The sequence below is a fragment of the Meriones unguiculatus genome, chromosome 14 (genome assembly GCF_030254825.1).
Source record: "Meriones unguiculatus strain TT.TT164.6M chromosome 14, Bangor_MerUng_6.1, whole genome shotgun sequence".
In the NCBI taxonomy this organism is placed as follows: domain Eukaryota; kingdom Metazoa; phylum Chordata; class Mammalia; order Rodentia; family Muridae; genus Meriones; species Meriones unguiculatus.
This window is the reverse complement of record NC_083361.1, coordinates 66,988,975-67,008,386: the sequence shown is the minus strand read 5'-3', so window position 1 is coordinate 67,008,386 and position 19,412 is coordinate 66,988,975. Positions and strand designations below refer to the sequence as shown.

Genomic DNA, 19,412 nt, shown 5'->3' with positions numbered 1-19,412 from the left:
CCCTTTGACAAGAACGCTAACACGTCTGTGTTCTTGTCTCAGGTCGTACATGCTGGCTTCCTCCCCTCCTTGTGCTGTTACAGACACATGCTCCCAACCCAGACAAGGCACTTTCTGAAGCAGGGGCACACGGCGGATTTCCCTTGTTTGCTTTTCACCACAGGCCCCTCTGGACCCATTCCGAGTTATCAAAGAGTACACTACTGCCTTTTAGCTATCTGTTGGGTTCAGTCAGCCAAGAGCCCAGACAGTGAAGCTGTTGGGGAACTTCATCTTCTCCATCCAGGCCATGACTTTGGGATGTGGCCACTCCATGGCTCAGATCCTGTCAGGTTCTAAGTCTTTGACCTGACCTCAGGCCTAGGGTGGCAGCCAAACCTGGTTCATTCTAGTCTTGAGTACTTAGTACCCTCTGCCTTTCTTCTCTTGGCCCTGCCTAATCCTTTCTGCTTGAGCCACACCAGTTGCTTCAGGCCCTTTCTCCACTTGAATAAAGGCCAAACCGTAGCAAACCACAAAGAATGGTTTCAAAGCCTCATTTCTCAAGACTATTTTATTTGAAACTTTTATTGTCATCAATAAACTGCCAGTTTTCACACCTTCTCTTAATCAGCATGCACACGTGTGCCAAAATCCTTTCTAATGCTTTGTTTGGACAGTTTTATATAAAATAAAATGCTCATGTTCCTTCCAGCAGTGGCTTTAACATAAGCCCCTCCAGGGGCTTTAGTCACTGGTCTCAGGATATTCCCCACAGGAACTGCTAAGGCTTAAACGAAGGCAGTTATTTTCCCTTCATTTCCTCTGAGTTGGTAGTCTTGTCCTTCCTCTGCCTCCAACGTAGCCTCTCCTACCTACCTGAGGACAGCTGTGGGCCTCATTCCACTCCACTCAGGGCTTCACCAGCCAGGCTGCAGCCATGTCTGGGAGCAGAACTGTGGTGTGGGTATTTCAAGTTTCTGTGATACTGTCTCTCAGCTGAGAGCCTGGAGAAGAGGTGTGCTACTGTTTCTAGAGCCTTGACCTCCTGCTGTGGTGTATGAAGGGCTGAGAGGCAGCCTAGGGCTTCTGAGCCATGCCTATCTTGTCTGCATCATCTAGATTCTACAGCCAGCACAGTTCTCAGCCATGGGTCGCCTCTCCACTCTTTCTGCCAAATCCTGTTTTATACCACTCTACCACCCTGCTTTTGAGACACTTCTCTTGGGGTTGAGGATTGCCAAAGTCCATGGAGATAAAGGATGGACACTCCCAGGAAATCTGATCTTCAGAGCATCTCTCCCCACCCCCTTGGTACTGCTAGGGTTAACTTCAAACATGACCACAACCTGTGAACTCTTGCCAGACTACAGAGGATGGCAAAAAGCTCTCACCTCACTTGGGCTAGCTCAGTTGTTGGCTGTGACAAGATCTGGCTGCCTTGCTTGAGAGGCTACAAAGGCAGTGTGAAAAGAAGAGTGCCATGGGTTGCAGCCCACTTTACACTGTAGCTCTTCTATTCAGGGTCACACCTATACTCATGATCTTTGAGACGTTGGTAACACTGGGAACAAAAACTCACACCCACTACAGAGAATAGCCTTTTATTTTCAGAGCAGAGGCTGGAGCAGGGCCACTGCGTGCCTGCAGTTCCCACTCCTTCATGTCCAAGAGAGGCCAGCCTTGACAGCACCTTCAGCTTCAAGGGAAAGGAGAAGAATGCTCCCCCAACTGTGAGAGCAGCCAGCTCCAGCAGCTCCGACTGCAAGCTTTCTGTAGGATCCACCTGGCATGACTTTAGGTCAGGTTCAAGTGCAGACTTCCTTCTCATCACACCCTTCGTGCTTTCCGTGGTCGGCAACCGTTGTGTGGAACAGGGGTGTTGTCTGTGATTGAGATCACTTCCAGACCCCCCATGGTCAGTCCTTTAATGGCAGACTGGAAGGATCAGAAACAGGAAAATGGCATGATCTCCAAAATGATGACGCAGCTTCTCCAGATAGGGCTCCAAAAGGGACAGAGACTCACGGGTTGATGTCTACAATTTTGGCCCTTGCTGCCTCCAGCTTGTGCTTTAAATCTGAAAATAGGCTCGAACCCTGCACTCCCACAGCTTTACAGGAGCATTTTCCTCTTCTGGGACACATACACTCTCTCTCATACCCCAAAACCTCATTTCTATGAAGTCAGAGAGATGTCACCCCCTTGGAGGAAGCGATAGCCCCAATGGTCTCAGGATTCCCCTCAAGACCCCCAGCACTTTGGCCCACACTTCTCCATTGCATCCACTAGTCTGTGAGGAGCTTTCATGGTCCCCCAGAGACCACTTTTCCATTCCCAGGGGCTGGCTCAGGGCTGGCACTCAAGAAGCTGATAAATTAAACTACATGATCTAGACTTGCTCTGAGGGGCTGGGTAGCTCATAGGCACAGTAGAAAGGAACTTCAAACAATGTCATAGAAATTCACTAAGGGACATTTCTACTCTATCCATACCTGGCTCTAAAGAACATGCACACACACTGTGAAGATCGCTAGTTACTTACCCAGCGTCCTGGTCCCATGCCTTTCACTACAACTCTGATGTGGGTCACTCCCTTTCCTGTGGCTTTCTGGAGAGAAGCAAGTGGTCAGTGCTCCTGAGACAAATGGCTGCCCCCCAATCTCTGGCTATTGTCTCCAGAAGTCACACATAATGGCAACAACAGAAGTACACAGGGAGGCAGAAGACACAGAAAGAAGCCAAGGACTGATGCCCTAGTGGAGATGGACACCAGTAGAGGCTGGAGAACAGAGCCAAGGAACTAAGATGACACAACTGCACTGCCACCTAATGGACACTTCTAGATATTACCTATTTTCCTCCAAATGCAGACTTCCTAGGCTGAGCCTAAATGCCTATAAAAGTTAAGTATGTGTCCAAGTTTTGAACACATTCACTATGGGTCCTGGAAAATACTAAGCCTACCGTGCAGACACCCCACAAACACTGACATGTATCTCTTAACTGAGGGTCCTCTGTCTGATGGGCAATTACATCACTCTGAGTTTTGATGACCATTATTCATAGCAATGAATAATTTTCTCAGGTCTAGCTTTAACGGTCAAGGTGTTCCTTCAACAAGTATTACTGTTGTTACAAGTATTCACATTTGTGAGGTCTATGCTACAGCAGCAAAGATGCAGCTCTGGCCTAAGGTCGATCTGGGAGCTGAACTGGCTGCTCCACTCTGACTGATCCCTCACAATCTGATTGTCTTGACAAAGTAGGTAATAGCAGGATCTTCTGAAGACATGTTAATAATGAAGTATCTGAGATGTAGTTGCTTTATTTGCTTCTACAAAACCCTGCAACACTTCATTTTGGGACCTGAGCTATAAGACATGTTCCCTGAATAGAATACAAGCCTCATGACATCCCACTGGCCTTTAATCGAAGGAGCTTTAGTTCCTAAGCCTTCAGCACTCTGGCTCTTCCTCTGAAAACACGTGAAAACTTTTGCTCCACTGAAGTTGAGAAAGTTGGTAACCCTTCTCCAAAGACCTCTTCAAGCACCTGCAGTGACAGGGCATCCTACAGAGGTCAAAGACCTCATTGCTTCTGAATCTGGTTTGAGAGCTCCTGTCAGCCGCAGGAAAAGCAGAACAACGTGGTCAGGTACTTACTGCTGCTGCAGCTAGGCCTGCTGTCTGTGCTGCGATGCCAGTGCCCTTCTTGGCATTGCGAAAGCCTTCTGTGCCACAGGAGGTACGGACCAGGGATGTGTTAGCGGCAGAGACTACCTGGATGTGTGTGCTGGAAAAGAAGGCACATAGTTCTACTACTGAATTCTACTACTGCTCACCGAAGAGAGAGAGCTCGCTAAAGTCCTTAGGAGCCACAGTGAGAAAGAAAAGAAGGCCACTTGCTCATCCCCCTGTGCGAAGAGGAGACTGACAGGTCATACTCTTAGAGGGAGTGCTGTAACCCAAGGGCAGGAGAGAATCACCAGAAGCCTCCACTGCGGCGTTTACACTGGAGGTGATATCACCCAATGTTTATAAAAACCTAATGTTTCATATTGGCAATTGTTAAAAAAAAAAGAAAAGGCAACATTGGGAAAGTTTCAAATATCTTCTACTACTATAGCAATGAGAAGAACAGAGGCATGGCTTCATGGTTACAGGTGTGTCCACATGGTGGAGGGAGAGAATTTGTGCAAATTGTTCTCTGACCTCCATATGGTTATGCTCTATGCCCAACAAATAAGTAAAAGTGTAATAAAGAAGTTAAGATAAAACGGTAGATGATAAATGCTCAGAGACCTGTCGCCTTGCTCCGCTCCAACAATGACCAAATCACATCCAAAGCAGTGTCACCTCTAAACCCTGTTCCCCATACCCTCATCAGTGGAATCTAAGACCTATCATTTCAGAAGTAATCACAGGGACTCATAAAAAAAAAAAAAGAAAAAAATTCCCCAAACCATTTATCATGACAGTACTATTACAGTGGATAACTTAAATGCTTATAATACTATATTCTATGAACCAAAATTATTTTAAGTAAGCGAAACCTTTTCTACTTTGCTCTAAAATGTAAATTGTAATAAAGAATGACTTTAAGAAAATCCTAAGGTATGTTTCCTGTCTCCCCTTTGGTTATCATCACCCCATTTTCTGCAGAGCTTGCTGGGTGCTCATGCTGTACAGCACACCTGCTGGGCATGGATCACCTGTTTGTTGGTCTTGTGATGGCTCTGCCACCCATTTCCCAGAGCTTCTTACATTGTCTTTACTGATTCAAGGTGTATCGAAAAGGCCACAGACACAACAACCAGAAGAAAGGACAGAAGCTATGCCTGCATTAGCTCAAGAGGAGAAGGGAGATGCTACTGTGGGCCTGTAGCACTTCTGTGCTACACACTCTAGGCCAGGGTTATAATCTCTGATCCTGTACTCAACTGTGTGGCAGGCGGGCTGTGACCAAACACAGATGTCACTTTCAAGTGGGGCCTGGCCTGTAAAGCTGTCACTAGTGTCCTGTGCTTTTGTAGCTGGGAATCTGCTTGACACCTGCATGTACAGCAGACAAGAGCACTAGTCTGTTGCTTTCATTCACCATCACACTTAGCCCTACAAGGGAAGGCACAGTGCACATGCCTTAGGTAAGAAGACTAAAGGGCTTGCAAAGTCTGGAAGTTTATATTCTGGCTAGTTATAAATCATTTATTTGTATATTGCTTCTTTCACCATTGCTTCTCTCACTGTATTGCTTCTAACACAGTCCTTCTGACTCTCACATAGGAATCCCAACGAAGGCAGAAAAACCTTAAAGTCACAATGTGCTAAATCTATTTTATATTTTCTTGGAACTTAAGTAAACTTCATAGAGAACGAACATGGTTTTCCTAAACAAGATGAAGCTAGCTAGCATCTGACACCGACTTCTACTCCAAGAAGGGCTGAGGCAGAAGCAGCTCATACGGAACTCACCCAGGCACCCCTTTTCTTACTTGTTGTAGGTTGCTTTGATGTGTGCAATTGGGACCTCCTCAAATTTCATCCCTGCCCATTGCAGAGAGCTTTCCTGTCCTGGAGCTGGAGGGTAAATGCTGCATTCAGAAGAAACATTTTGCTTTATTTACCAATTGTTAGTTCTTTAAATCAAAAGAAATATATACATACTTAAAAATAAAATAAAATAGGTTGATTTTGGTGAGGCACACTTGTGATCCAAGTAAGGTGGGAGTCAGGGCAGAAAAATGAATCAAGGCTAACCAGGGACACACATAGCTTAAGGTATATCATAAGATATCTCCCAACATTTACACTGATAAAGGCCTCAAGCCTCCCAAATAAGTCTACCCACCCAGCACACACATAGCAAATCAAACAACACAGATGAACCCAGGATGAAAACTAAGAGCCTCTGCCTCTAGGGAGGCTCTCTGCACCATTCCTTTCCAAATCTTTTGGGCACCACAGTGTTTCCGTGTTGGCAACACTAGCCTTGACACTGTGTAGGGTTGTGGGGTTTCCCTGGGGCTGTATTCTTCATTTTCAGGTGGAAAACTCAAATCCAGACAGACACAGGGCTGACAAGGGAAGCCAGGCCAAAGAGACTGGTCTTGGGTCTGAGCTTTGTTCTTCAAAAATTTAAACAGGCACACAACTGTCATTCAGCATTTCAGATGCGAGTAAACCTGCTGTTTCATTATGCCTACACGCCTAAATCAAAGATGCGGCTTTGTACCCACACACCCACACCATGTTTCTACTAGCTGAAACCACTTTTAGAAAATACGCTTCCATTCAAGCACCCGCGCCCCATCTGTTTCTCTGGGGATATTTTCAAAAGCTCCGCACAGTGCAATCTTTCCTGTGGCCTGATGTTAGTGATGACGCACACCTTTGTGGGTGGCTGGACTACCAGCTCCTGTATTAAGAAGGAAAGTGTCCCCATCCTGCAGCTGATGTGACTGTTTCAGTGACCATCATTTCTCTACTGATTTTTTTTTCCTCTCTGTTGACTTGGGAGCATTTATTAAATACAAGGCTAAGTTTGAGTAAAACTGGTACAATGCTCCTTATCTAGCAAGATTTTGAAACTGGGAACCTGAGCCATTTAATTTAGGGCATAGCCAAGATCAGGTCTTTAAACTTCCCAGTGTCAGCTGGGCATGTTAGTGCGTGCCTATAATCCCAGCCAGGAGGGTCACCTTAAATTTAAGACCAGCTATGATAACAGAGTTCCTGGTCATCTTGGACTATATAGCAAGAGCTAGTCACAAAACAAAACAAGATTCCCCAGGTTGAAGGTATAATGAGCAAATGCCTCATCTGAAGAAAGTCCTAAAAAGGAACAAGCTTTCTGGAACTAGTCTTTCTACCCACTTTCATACCAGGGAGTTGTGGCAAGGCAGTTCATTTGCTAACTGTGGATGGTTTTGTTTTGTTTTTGAGACTCGGTCTCAGTACACAGCTCTGCTCTGGCTGGCCTGGAGCTCACTATGTAGACCAGGCTGTCCTTAAATGCAAGGATCCTCCTACCTCTGCTTGTACTGTACTGGGATCAAAGGTGTGTACCACCATGCCTAGCTTAATTGCATAATCTTTAAAAATGCAAATACAAATACTGAGAGTGGGAGAAATAGAGCATCCCGATTGGCAATCCAATACCAAGTGGTCAGCCCTGAAATTATATACATACAAAAACATTATATGGACTGAGCAGGTTATATTTATATATATTTATAAATAAATATTTGTAATATTTACAATTAAAATAATTTTTTAAAAGGCTGTACATTTGAGAGAAAAGAGGGATATATATTAGGAGGAGGAAATGGGAGGGGGGAACATGATATTTTAATTTCAAAAAAGTTACTGAAAAATGTAATTAAACTGAAAAACCATATCTGGGACTCAGTGTCCTCTGGCACTACTTCTAAATAACCGCTGATTATTTCAGCAGGATCTCCAAAAGTTCTGCACTTTTATTTCTAAAGCTTGTCTCCTGTCCTCTGTCCAGCCTTGGCTTTGTACTTCTTGGGGTCACAGCCAAACATACACCCTAGCCTTGGCCTCAAGGCACTCCCATCTGCCTTGCTATCTTCAGGGCCAGCACCCCAATTAGCCCATCAGCTCTCCATCACTCCACATACGTCAGGTACAACTTCTCTCGCCTGAACTAAATATTGCTCTCAATTCTCCTGTCTCTTCACATTCTTCTGGCAAACTCCCAGCCCTTGTTAAATCTGTATCTCCAGACAATCTAAGTCTGTGCAAACACGGCATGGCTGACTGATCTCTGCACCAGGGCTTTTTGACTGACATTTTGGATAAGACCTACTGTCGGAGGATGTCCTGTGAACAGTGGGGTGCTTGGTAGCATTCCTGGCTTTAACTCACTAGATTCCACCTCCTAAGTTATAATCACTAGAGGTTTTTAAACACTGCTAAAAATCCCCTGGGGGATAAAATTTGTCCTTACCAAGACTCACTCCTTCATTTCAATGAATTTCCAGCATCAAGCAGGCCCTCCAGATGCCTGCCAATGCCCTCAGTTCAATTACCCTCCCATTCTTCCAATGCTTCTTCTATACTTCCTTTTGTCTCCTTAAACATTCAATCGCTTCCTGTTTTCCCAGGGCCAGATGATGACCTCTACAGAGAAATAGAATCAATCAGACTTTCTTCCTGCTTCTACCACCAAACATCTGTGCCCACGGCCTTCGAGGACTCTCCTGTCACAATGTTCCAGCTGCTTATTAGCCCTGCAAGGACACTGCTCTTGCAATGTTCCCTCTTCAGTATCAGTCATTCTCCTGGTTCCCAAAAGCAAAACATATTGTCATGTCATAAAACATAAAATCAAAAGAATAAGAACAAAAAAATAACCCCCCACATTTTAAACCCCAAGTTCCCAATAGCTTCTTCTTTTCCCTCATAGCAAAGTCTCCTTAAAGGAATGACAATATTTACTTTCATTGAAAACAATCCACTTCAGTGAGAAGTTATTTCTGATCTCTCCCTCAGAAAGGCTGTAATCAAGGTCACCAACCAACTCCATATTGTTAAATTCAATGAGCAATCGTGCTATCTGCCTGTCAACCCATCTTATCTGCAGCGCCAAATACAGCTAAATTTCCTACTGTCCATCACACTAAAAAGACAATCTTGTCTGGCTTTTGTCCTACCTTGGGGACCTTCTCTCTTTTGCTAGCTCTTCCTTTATCCAAATCTCTGTCTAAATTCCATCTCTACTCTGATGCTAAGTGTCTCAAATTTTTTCTTTTATTATATAGGGTTACAGAAGGGTGTTTTAAGCAAGTATAAGGCATCTCAAACTTAACCACACAGACCTAAACTCTGTCAGTCCCTGCCATCTTAATATATAACAACTCCATATTTTCAGTTGTTTAGTGTCCAAATTTGAGCATTCACACCTCTCTTTTTCTCACATTTTTAACAGATCTGTAGCTGGGTGTTGATAAATCCCTGTATCCCAAGCACTCAGAAGACTAAAGGCAAGAGGTCTGTTGCACACTCCAGGCCAACCTAGGTTACACAGCAAGACCTTGCCTCGAAAAAAAGTAAAAAACCAAAACCAAGGCCTGCTGGCTATACCAGCGAAATGGATCAACTATCAGTCTGGCCCAGACATCATTTTTACCTATTTCTATTGCTTTCTAACTACTTTCAAGTTTTCTCTCTGCTTCCATCCTTAACCCCTACGATTGGACCTCAATACAGTGGCTGAAGACTCTTAAAGAGAGGCCGAGGATGGTGTATATTCTTGTATTCCAGGCACACAGGAGGCCAAGACAAGAGGGTTATGAATCTGAGGCTAGCCTGGGATACACGGCAAGGCCATCTTAAAAAGAATAAATAAAATGGCATCAACTCTTCCCAAAGCTAGATAGGATATGGCTATGCTTGACTGCCTGCTTGCTGAGAGGGCCTTTCCTCTCGGAACAGGATGTAACTCTAACAATCCCAATAGTGCCTGGGATTGCCAGGTGAAGGACTACCAGTCTTGAATTAAATCCTGCCAGCAGTTCCTCACTACCTGCAGTGCGCAAAGGGAGACAGGGAAGTCCTTCACCAATGGGCTCCTTCCAGGACAGTGGTTCTTGACCTTCCTAATGCTATGACCCTTTAATACAGATCCTCATGTTGCGGTGATACCCAACCCAACCATAAAATTATTTTTGTTGCTACTGTTACGAATCATAAATATCTGTGTTTTCTGATGGTCTTAGGTGACCCCAATAGGGGTCGAAACCCACAGGTTAAGAACTGCTGCTCTAGAGGTACCTCATATCATGTTCGCTGACTGCCTGCCTGCCTGCCTTTTCACACTGTTATCTTTGCCTGTAATGATTAAGCTGATTTTGCCCAGTTGAATTCCTATTCAGTTCACTTCTGCACCCTATGGTAACTTCAGTCTTTCCTGACCTCCCCAGAAGAGCCTTACTCTTTTAAATGTCCAAAAAGTTCTGATCTCTGTTATCCTAAAAGATTTGCATTTATGTCTTCCTTACAAGTCTGTGAACTACTTCCGTGGAGAAATAACCCTTTTTTTTTTTTTCAGTACTTATCATGGTACTCAACTGGTAGATGTGGAGGTAAGTGAATGTATATACAGCCTGCATTCAAAGTATTAATACCAGTGGGATGCAGGATGCCAATTCCCTGGGCTAGGCACAAAACTAATGCTGGACTTTTTGAAGTGCCGTTAGTGTAGTCCCTCAAGACATTTTGTGTGGAGGCAGAGAGTTGCTGGTAGGACCTAAAGCCTATCTCACAAGGAAAGAAAACTGGTACTTATATACATCTGGCACTCAGCTAACAGCTGCTAATTGAACAACTTTATGCCACAGCTCATTCCTCTGTTTTCATCAACAACCCCTCTAAGCATTATCTCCACTTTTAGAGCGCAGAGGCTCAAAGACTGATTTGCACAAGCTCTCAGGCGGCAAACGACCATAGTCAGGAATTCATTTTTTCTACGACTCTGGAGGGTGACGGGCAGAAGTTAGAGGATTTCCAGGGGACCGGACCCACTTAACCCTCACCTGAAGCGACTTGGAGCCGCTTCCTTTTCAATTTTCTGCTTGGCAGCTGCATCTTCTAACCTTGGAGCTCCGGTGTGGATACTCTGAGCTGGAGCAAAGGCCACACGCCTGCAAGTAAGAAGAGCCCTTTGAGGGACTGGTTTCGGAGGTTCAAATGGCACATAGGACTGGGAGGCAGGTGAGCAGGCTCGAGTAGCCGTGGGCTCGAAAGAGCAATCCTTACCTGGTCATCCCAGGTCCAGCCCAGGACCTCAGAAGCCATGATCCGGAGTTTCTTAAAACCTGCATTTCTTAATACTGACCCTCGTCAGCTCCAGTCCGCGGCCTAGCTGGAGCCAGCACCATAAGCATCTGTGGGGGAGTACAGAGAAGGGAAATCACTTGATTGCTCTTAAATGATCCTGTAAGTATTTTCTTCAAGTTTACATGTTTTATAAAGCATCCATGTGGGAATCTCTCCCCTTTCTAATGGTCTAACACTGGAATTTCACCTACTTCTCCCAATTGCAATGGTTGGTTCTACCTGTTAAACCCGCCACCTCGCTGGCCCGCGTCGCCTCATGGGAGCGTGGGGTTGGTTGCGGGCCCGCCGGGAGCCGCGGTACCTTGTGGGAAGACAGAAAGATGGCGGCGCCCGTAGAGCGTACTCTGTTAGGGGTGGCTAGAGTCTGGCGGCGGCTTGACAAACTCTGGGCAGGTAGGCCGCGTTCTCGCTGCCTGTCCCTTGAGGCTGCGCCCTCAAGCAGCGGGTCTCCATGGCGCCTGGTGGGCGCCTTGTGTCTGCAGCGGCCACCGCTGATCACCAAGCCGCTCACGCCACTGCAGGAAGAAATGGCGAGTCTACTACAGCAGGTAAAAGAGGCACAGGCTTCGTGGTGCGGTGGAGGGAAGCAGCAACACTGAGTGGGCCTTGATGCCATGGTGATTCCGGTACTTTGTATGACCTTAAGCGAATCATTTCACCTCTGGATTTTTATGACACCTGCAAGATGGAAGTTACCGTATGGAGCAGGTGTTCAACCGCGTTTGATTCAAATGGCTTGTTTTCGCTTGAGCACTCTGTGGACAGTTTTCTTCTTGTTCCTTCAGCACAGTAGGGGACCGGTGGTGAGCACGGATCACTTACTGTAAGTTAGGAGCTCACAGACTGCAGGAAAGTCTTTGTAATGTGGTGAGTGTTGGGGAAAAAAGCTGTGGAGGTAGTGGGCACATCCTTAAATATACGAGGTAAAGTTTGCTTTGTTTTACCTCAGGGAGCAATTCCTGTGAAGGACAAGTCTGGAAACAGGGCAGAAACCCTAGTAGAGTTGCTGTCAGGGTGCTAAGTCTCCATAGAAAGTGATGAAACATCTTAGATTTCCCTAGATTTTGAGAGGATTTTGTCTTGGGAATACTAATGAAAACTGTTCAGTGCTTTTTTAATTTTTTTTTCCCACAATTCACTCTCTTGACCAGTAGTCTTTTTTTTTTTTTTATCAGTATGCAAAGTGATAGACAGAGCTATGCAGTTGTGGGTGCATAGCTCTGGTTCCCAGAGAGTTTCACGAACTGGAATTAAGGGTGTAGTTAGTAACCAGTAATATGGGTAATTACAGACTTTGGTAAGTGCTCTAGAAGAAAACCCAGTACTAGAAGAATTTTACACAGACCACATAGGTTTGGTTTTCATGAGATGTATCCAGGAATGTCTTTGTGAGAAAGTGGTATTTAAGTTGGAATCAGAAGGATGAATAGAAATCTGAGAGAATGGCCTGAGGAGAGAGATATTCTGGAAAGAAGGAATGTTATAATGGAAAGTCCTTGAATAGATGCTCATCAAAGACCAGTAGACCTAGAGTGTGGGAAGACCTAGCAACCCCTCTATTCCTCCTGATAGTCTCAATCTGCCAGCCTTTTGACATTTTTCAAATTTCACTCAAGCTTACAGTCCAGTGCACCTTTTTAAAAATATTGTATCTGTATTATGTTTTGATTTTAATGACTGTGTTAAGGGATGCACTTCCAAGCCTGTGAAGGGTTCGTTAGCTTTGTTCTTTTCTTCTCCTTTTTCGGTTAAAATTTTCCAGATAGAGGTAGAGAGAAGCCTGTACTCAGACCACGAGGTTCGTGCTCTGGATGAAGCTCAGTGGCTGGCAAAGAAGAAGGCCGACATTTATGACGATGAACAAGATGAGCAGGGCGTCACGCTCGCACAAGATTTAGAAGATATGTGGGAGCAGACATTCTTGCAGTTCAAACCTGGAGCTCGAGTGACAGGTCTGTGATCTCTTAGGCCAACGGAGAGGAAGGGAGAGTGGTGGGTATTCTGATTTTCAAAGGACAGTTGCCTCACTCCTGCATTGTATTTTAATTACAAGTAGGTTGGAGTAACAAAGCAGCTTTCAGGAAAAGAATATCTTAGCCCTCCCCCCTATTCCTTATATGTCCCTAACACAGTTTTTTGTTTTTTTTTTTAAAGGACTTAGGCTATTTTCAGTGGGAGTAAAGTGTCTTTCTCTTTCTGTTAATGCTATGATTATTGTTTCAGTTTTACTTCTAACTCTGGATCAGAGAGTAGGAGGAATTAATTTTCTAATTAATTAATTGCTCTCTAATTTCTCTTTTTATTACAACTCACTCTGAAAGCAGGGGTTGAGTCCTATTTTCCTTGTTTCAAGGATGATGACTAAAGAACAGAGATGGTAGGGGTAGGTCAGATTGGTAATAGTGTTAAATCTGATGGAGCTTTTTTTTTAAACTGTACGTATGCATTGCTGAGGTCTGTATCTAGAGCCTCATGTTTGCAAGGGAAGTACACTTCCTCAGAGCATATTCCTTTTTTTATGTTTGGATTTTTACATGTATAGCTTCTTTTCCAAAGGCTTCATATGTACTTTGCTCTTGAGAGAAGTTCAGCTCTGGTTCCAGTTCTTATCTTTTGGTTTGAGTTAGGGTTATACTTTAAAATCTGAGCAGGCAGGGCTTGTGGTGGTCCTTAAAGGAAGGTACTACAACTCAAAATGTGTGGTTTTGGTAGATCATAATCTTTTTATTTTTATTTTTTCTCTCTTCTTACCATCCCTTTTGTAGACGCTGATAAAAAAAATGACAGAACCTCCTTGCAACGTAAGCTGGACAGGAACCTTATCCTCTTAGTCAGAGAGAAGCTTGGAGACCAAGATTTTTGGATGCTTCCTCAAGTAGAGTGGCAGCCTGGGGAGACCCTTCGAGGGACAGCAGAGCGAGTCCTGGCCACACTCTCAGGTAACTTCTTTACCTTTGGACTCTCTCCAGATTCATTTCAGCTCGTCCGAGATTGGGCATAAGGATAGAGAGTGGGGTGTTTAATGGACACTGATAAGTAAAAATTTAGGTTAGAGGCTGGGTATGGTGGTATATGCCTGTAGTACCGACACTAGAGAGGCAGAGGCATGGGGCATCCCTGTGAGTTCAAGGCCAGCCTGACCTACACAGTAAGTTCCAGGATAGCCTGGGGCACACAGAAAAACCCCCGCCTCAAAACAACCAAAAAACCTAAACAATCAAATAAAAATTCTGGCAAGGATTTTCTTTAGAACAAGTGGGTGTTTTATCTTAATATATTGAGATTTTAGTGCATTAAACATCTTGCTTAGCCCTTCTCTCCTCTCCTTTTCTCTCTTTTTCCGTTTTGGTAGTCCAGGATAATCTTGAACCTCTGATCCTCTTGCCTTCTCTTGAGTGTTGGGATTATATGCTTGAGCCACAATACCCAGTCTTACGCAGAACTGAGGACTGCTCCCAGAGCCTTGTGTATGTTAGGCAAACACTATGCCAGCTGACGGCAAGTTCATGCCTGTGCTGGGAGAAGGATTTCTAGTTCATTGCCTTAGCCACTCAGCTACCATTGCTTTAATCAGAATTCTTAGATGCAGGAAATGTAAGTTTTGTTTTTCAGTACTAGAGATTGAGCCAGTAGCCTTGTAATCAGTAGGCAAACACTCTACTGTGACCTATAGTCCCATCACTGCTTCTTGGTACCATAGCTTGTCGATTGACCCAACTAGAAACCTCAGTATTACCCTTGACCTCACTTTGACCTATGCATCTTTGGGTCTTATCTGGCCTGTTGTAAATCATCGTGTCTTTATTTTCAAAGTTTTAGCTGTGATGTCCTTCATTTCTCACTGGACTATGGTACTATGAATGTTAGTCCCAGATAACTCTTTGTGAGAGACTCTTCTGTGTACTGTGAGGTATTTAGCATCTTCAGCTTCTACTCACTGGTTCCTAGTAAGTTACTAGTATTTCATTTCCCACTCCGATCCTTACCCCCAGTGTGACAACCAAGAAATGTCTCTACACATTTCCATAGAGCAAAGTTAGAATGGTTGAGAACCACTATACTGAAAATGTAAAAAAAAGTTTCTCCTCGCTTTTGTTTTATACTCTCCAGTGCGGCTCACATGCAGTTTCTCCCTTCTTACTTCTTTTCCTAGAAGTTTTAAATGTTTTCCATAATTTACATGTACCCACACAGCCCCAATTTGTGCAGCTCTTAGTGAGTTAATGTATAATCCAAGTTCTAACCCAGAAGAACCTTTGTGTTCCCCAGTTAGTGGATTTTCTTGCATCTCGCTTTGGCGAAAGCAGGTTCCTTTAGGGAAAGTGCCATCTCCAGGGGTAGAGCTTCTCACCCCAGGCCCTTGCTTGTGCAAGCAGTTTGTGCAGCAAACATTTTCTGTGCTTACCATTTGCCAGGCCTGTCTGGCAGTGGGCGCAGTGATGACTTGGGTACTTGTTCCATGTCTGCTTATGCCGGAGCTGGGAATGTGTTCTTTCCCTTAGGCCATTGTGCCACGATGCCTTATGTATGTATTTCCTTCTAGCTAGGATTTTGAGTTCCCTGAAGGTCAGGATAGAATCTGTACCTCTTCATGAGTTCTCAGCAGTCCCTGGCATACAGGGGGACAGGTGTGGAGTTAGTCAGTTTGGTAATAGTATAAGTACATAGCTACTTGATTCGCTATATCACCAAGGTAAGTGCTCTTAGAAAATGTCAATAGTTTGTATGCCCCTTGACCTTTTCTCTCTAGGGACTTCTTTAGCTTGCATGAGAGGCCAGAAGGTACAGTGGAATGTGGGGGCTTGGGTTCTGTCAGTCTCTCGGCTGTCATACAGGATTGGTAGTTGTGTTTTGTGCCATCGTCTTTGGGTACACATTCTCAGGTTCCCTCACACAAACATGCATCATGAATGCCTGCTCAGCTCTACCCTATCTGTGCCTGTGGAAATGGCTTCTGCCTTGGGACTGTGCTTTCCTTAAACATCCCCATTGAATAACACTTAAGGAAATAAAAAGGATACCAGCAGGTATATTTATATTTAATAAATACATATGAAATAGACATTGATGGTAAATAAATTTACTGCAAAGTTAGTAAAGTAGCAAATTTAAAACAGAACAGCAAAGAACAGTTTACACAGTAAATTTTTAAGAAAAGGGAAAATACATTTTCCCCTACTGGTTTCACACTTCTGCAAGATGGAATTTCTCGAGGTGGAATCCCCATGTCAAAGGTGTGCATATGGAGGACTTGAGGAATACAGCACACTGGAGTTTGGGGGGGGGATTGGGAGCTATGCCTGCTTGACTTCTGGTGTGTGGTGATAGGCACCTTCAGGAGCTGTTACAGTAGCGCCTGCTTACCTGGACCTCACCAGCATATGAAATAGTCCTTATTTTAGTTTGTAGCTGTGCCATCAATAGAAAGAATCTCTCTTGAATTAGTGTTTGCCCTTTTGCTACTGAGACTAACCATTTCTTCATATGTTCATTGTATTTTTCCTGTGAACTGTCTTCTCAGATTCCTTGCTCTTATTTGTAGTGAAATGTTTTTATATTGACTTGATAATCTTTTAATCTGTTTTTTTCCAGACTATAGAAAAATAATATGCTTTATTCACTTAAGTTTGGAGAGTTCAAGAAAGTATTAAAAAGATATCATTGTAATCTCACCACTCCCAGATACCTACTCAGATACTTACATGGGAATATACATCATATGTAAATTCATTTGGTGTGCCAGTATCTTTTTGTTTAAGCTTGAGAACATCAAGTCATGCCTATGTTTAATGATTATCAGTATCTAGTAAGTGTAGCTTGACAACTACATTTTTTTCTTCTCAGAGGTCGTGCTCACTGACAGTTCTTTTTCCTTGCATTCTTTCAGAATATTTCTGTACATTCAAAAATATAAATATTTTTAATTAAAAATTTAATTTTTAAAATTTATTTATGTGTGTATATATAGTCATGCACATGGTATGCATGGAGTGTGAGGTCAGAAAACAATTTGTGCAGGGTGGGTCCTGGTGAGCTTACTCAAGTCATCAGGCTTGGTGTCACCACCTATACCCATCGAGTCATCTTCTAAGTCCTCTTTTTTACTTATTTTGTGATAGGATCACACCATTAGTGCTTGTTGGCCTTGACCTCACTCTGTAGTCCACTTTGCCCTTGGATCTGCAGTCTGTTTGGCTCAGCCTCCACAGTGTAGAAGATGAGAGGCTTGGGCCACAAGCCCCACTCCCAAGGGCTTCCTGATACCTTAAGCTATTGTTCCTTTGTTGAATGTGTAAAAATATTTTTGAGTCTTTTTCTTGCTCTTTGAGACAGGATCTCATGTAGTGGAGGTTGGCCTTGAAACCACTGCATAGCTGAAGATGACCTTAAACTGCTGATTTTCTTGCCTGTGCCTCCCAGGAGCTGGTTGCTTTGGGAACACTGGTGTCACCAACACATTCTGCTCAAGTTTATAATTCTTTTTTTTTTTTTTTTTTTGGAGATTTTGTGTCTGTGTCTTTTTTTCTCTGAAAGATTTAGATTTTATATGAACAAACATAACTTTTTTTCTAATTTATTGTCTTGCTTGGTAGGCTGGCCCCTTTTCATATGTAAAAAACCACATGTTCTTCTAATACTCTTATTTTTTTAAGTGAATATTTGAAAATACATCATAATTCAGAAAATACAGAGTATTCATGAAAGCATCATCCAAAGTGAACAAATCTTTTAGAAAATGTGTGAGGTTTCTGTCAAGTCCTGGGCCTATAGTATCAGTTACGGTGTGAGGACTGAGGCTCTGACTCTGCTTTTCTGTTTAGCTGACTGTCCCGCTGCCATTCAGTAATTCTGCATTTTCCATCTTTGAAATGCTAGGTCAGGGTTATTAACTGTCTTGACTGCATTCTGTAGAAGTCAGATCTGACCTGGGTGTGGTGATGCATGACTTTGTTGTCTGTATTTGAGATGGTGACACAGGGAGATCACCATTTTGAGGCCACCTGGGCTACATAGAGTGTTCTAAGCTATCCAAGGTAGATAGCAAGACTTTACTTCAGGAAGCTCCCTCATGCCCACTCCCCTAAAGGTGGGACTGGAGACCCTTTAGAGGCGATGAGCTTTGCTCTACAAAGTTTCACCAGTTGATGATGGGGCTGAATGCAGAAGCCAGTTGCTGTGACTCCCAGATAATATTAACAGCACTGTGAACTTGTAGGTCCATAGTAGCAACCTGGCTCCTGGGCTAGAAAGCATTTGCCTCCTTTTAGGACTGTCACACATATTTGCGATCTCCTTTAGCTCTGCTAGAAGTGGCCTTTTTGAGCCTCCTGGGATTTCGGTGAAGAAGCAGCTGTGCCCTAATCTTTCTTTTCTCTGCAGAAAACAACATGGAAGCCAAGTTCTTCGGGAATGCACCTTGTGGCCACTACAAGTTCAAGCTCCCCAAGGCAATTCGGACAGAGAGTGACCTTGGGGTCAAAGTCTTCTTCTTCAAAGCTCTGCTGCTCAGGGGAGACTTCGCACAGGCCGGAAAGAAGGGCCGCCATGTGTGGGCCAGTAAGGATGAACTGGGTGACTATCTGCAGCCCAAGTACCTGGCCCAGGTCAGGCGGTTTCTCCTGGACCTCTGATGGCCTCAGCTGCCTGTGGATGATGCTCACATGAGTCAAGTGTTAGGACCTCAGGAACAATGTTTATGCCCATTTACAGATACCGTCAAGCACCAGACTAAATTCTGTGCATTAAACATGTCTGTTATTGTGTTGGATTTTGATTTGTCCTTGAAGGACAACTGGCTTTGCCCAGTGAAGTGGGGCCAGGACAGAGTGTTTATCTACAGCAAGTTAAAGCTTTCATTGTGTTATAGTGAATTAACAGACCTACTGTAACAGACCTACTGGGCTTGGAAGAAAAAGAAATGAATTGGCCTAACTTGCCAGTTCTGAGAAAGTTTCTAGGCCCATGAAAAGCCTAATTATATAGTAGTTCCTTAGTTGTTTTTCATGTTAGCTTTCCTTTCTACTTGATAGGAAGGAAATATCTTCTTTATCTCTTCCTCCCTTTGTTTTGAAAGTTTTATGTTTAGGAGATTAATCACTTTTTAAGTGTTTAGCAAGGGTCATTTGAAATAAAGTCTCTCTTCTCTCCATCCTACCAGTGGAAGAATCATGGCCAGGTCATGATGCCCATCATCGTTGTGGGAGCTGTTGGTACCCAGGGAGAATGCTATCTTCCTACCTCAGCGGTTAGGGCTTTGAGTTTGGTGTTGGGTCTGACTCATCCCCAGAAGCTGGCACACAAAGCACAAATAAACACTTGCCACAGAACACATAGTGCAGGCGATTCAGAGTGGACAGTTACAGATCTGTCAGTCTTCCTGGTTTCTTCTCTCACAGACTTATGGGTAAACTGCCCAGCCCTTTGTGTGAGATTTTGAAGTGGGGATTTCTGTTTCCACACCAGATGGTGCCTGCTATTCTTGCTTACGGTCAAGGAATTTGCTTTTTCTAATCAAGAATGTGTTCCTAATTTTATTACCTCTCTCTGCCCATTACCTCCTGTATTGCT

At 43.9% G+C, this 19,412-nt stretch overlaps 2 protein-coding genes across 2 annotated transcripts; one reads left to right on the top strand and one right to left on the bottom strand.

Moving 5' to 3' along the window:
* Positions 1–1,567: 1,567 nt before the first annotated feature.
* On the bottom strand, positions 1,568–11,052 carry Mrps11 (mitochondrial ribosomal protein S11). Its single transcript, XM_021643738.2, is given in 7 exon segments — positions 1,568–1,917; positions 2,525–2,590; positions 3,645–3,774; positions 5,474–5,572; positions 10,541–10,632; positions 10,634–10,648; positions 10,764–11,052. Coding segments are annotated over 7 exon segments (549 nt in total). The 5' UTR covers positions 10,803–11,052; the 3' UTR covers positions 1,568–1,809.
* Positions 11,053–11,109: 57 nt separating this feature from the next.
* Mrpl46 (mitochondrial ribosomal protein L46) lies at positions 11,110–18,998 on the top strand. The gene is made up of 4 exons (XM_021643736.2): positions 11,110–11,392; positions 12,607–12,796; positions 13,610–13,783; positions 18,225–18,998. The coding sequence occupies exons 1-4, from the start codon at positions 11,165–11,167 to the stop codon at positions 18,473–18,475; spliced, it is 843 nt and encodes a 280-aa protein (XP_021499411.1). The 5' UTR covers positions 11,110–11,164; the 3' UTR covers positions 18,476–18,998.
* The last annotated feature ends 414 nt before the right edge of the window (positions 18,999–19,412 follow it).

Coding starts and splice junctions, on each gene's coding strand:
- Mrpl46 (XM_021643736.2), top strand. CDS start 11,165: ATGGCGGCGCCCGTAGAGCGTACTCTGTTAGGGGTGGCTAGAGTCTGG. Junction 11,393..12,606: donor TGGCGAGTCTACTACAGCAG/GTAAAAGAGGCA, acceptor AAAATTTTCCAG/ATAGAGGTAGAGAGAAGCCT. Junction 12,797..13,609: donor ACCTGGAGCTCGAGTGACAG/GTCTGTGATCTC, acceptor TCCCTTTTGTAG/ACGCTGATAAAAAAAATGAC.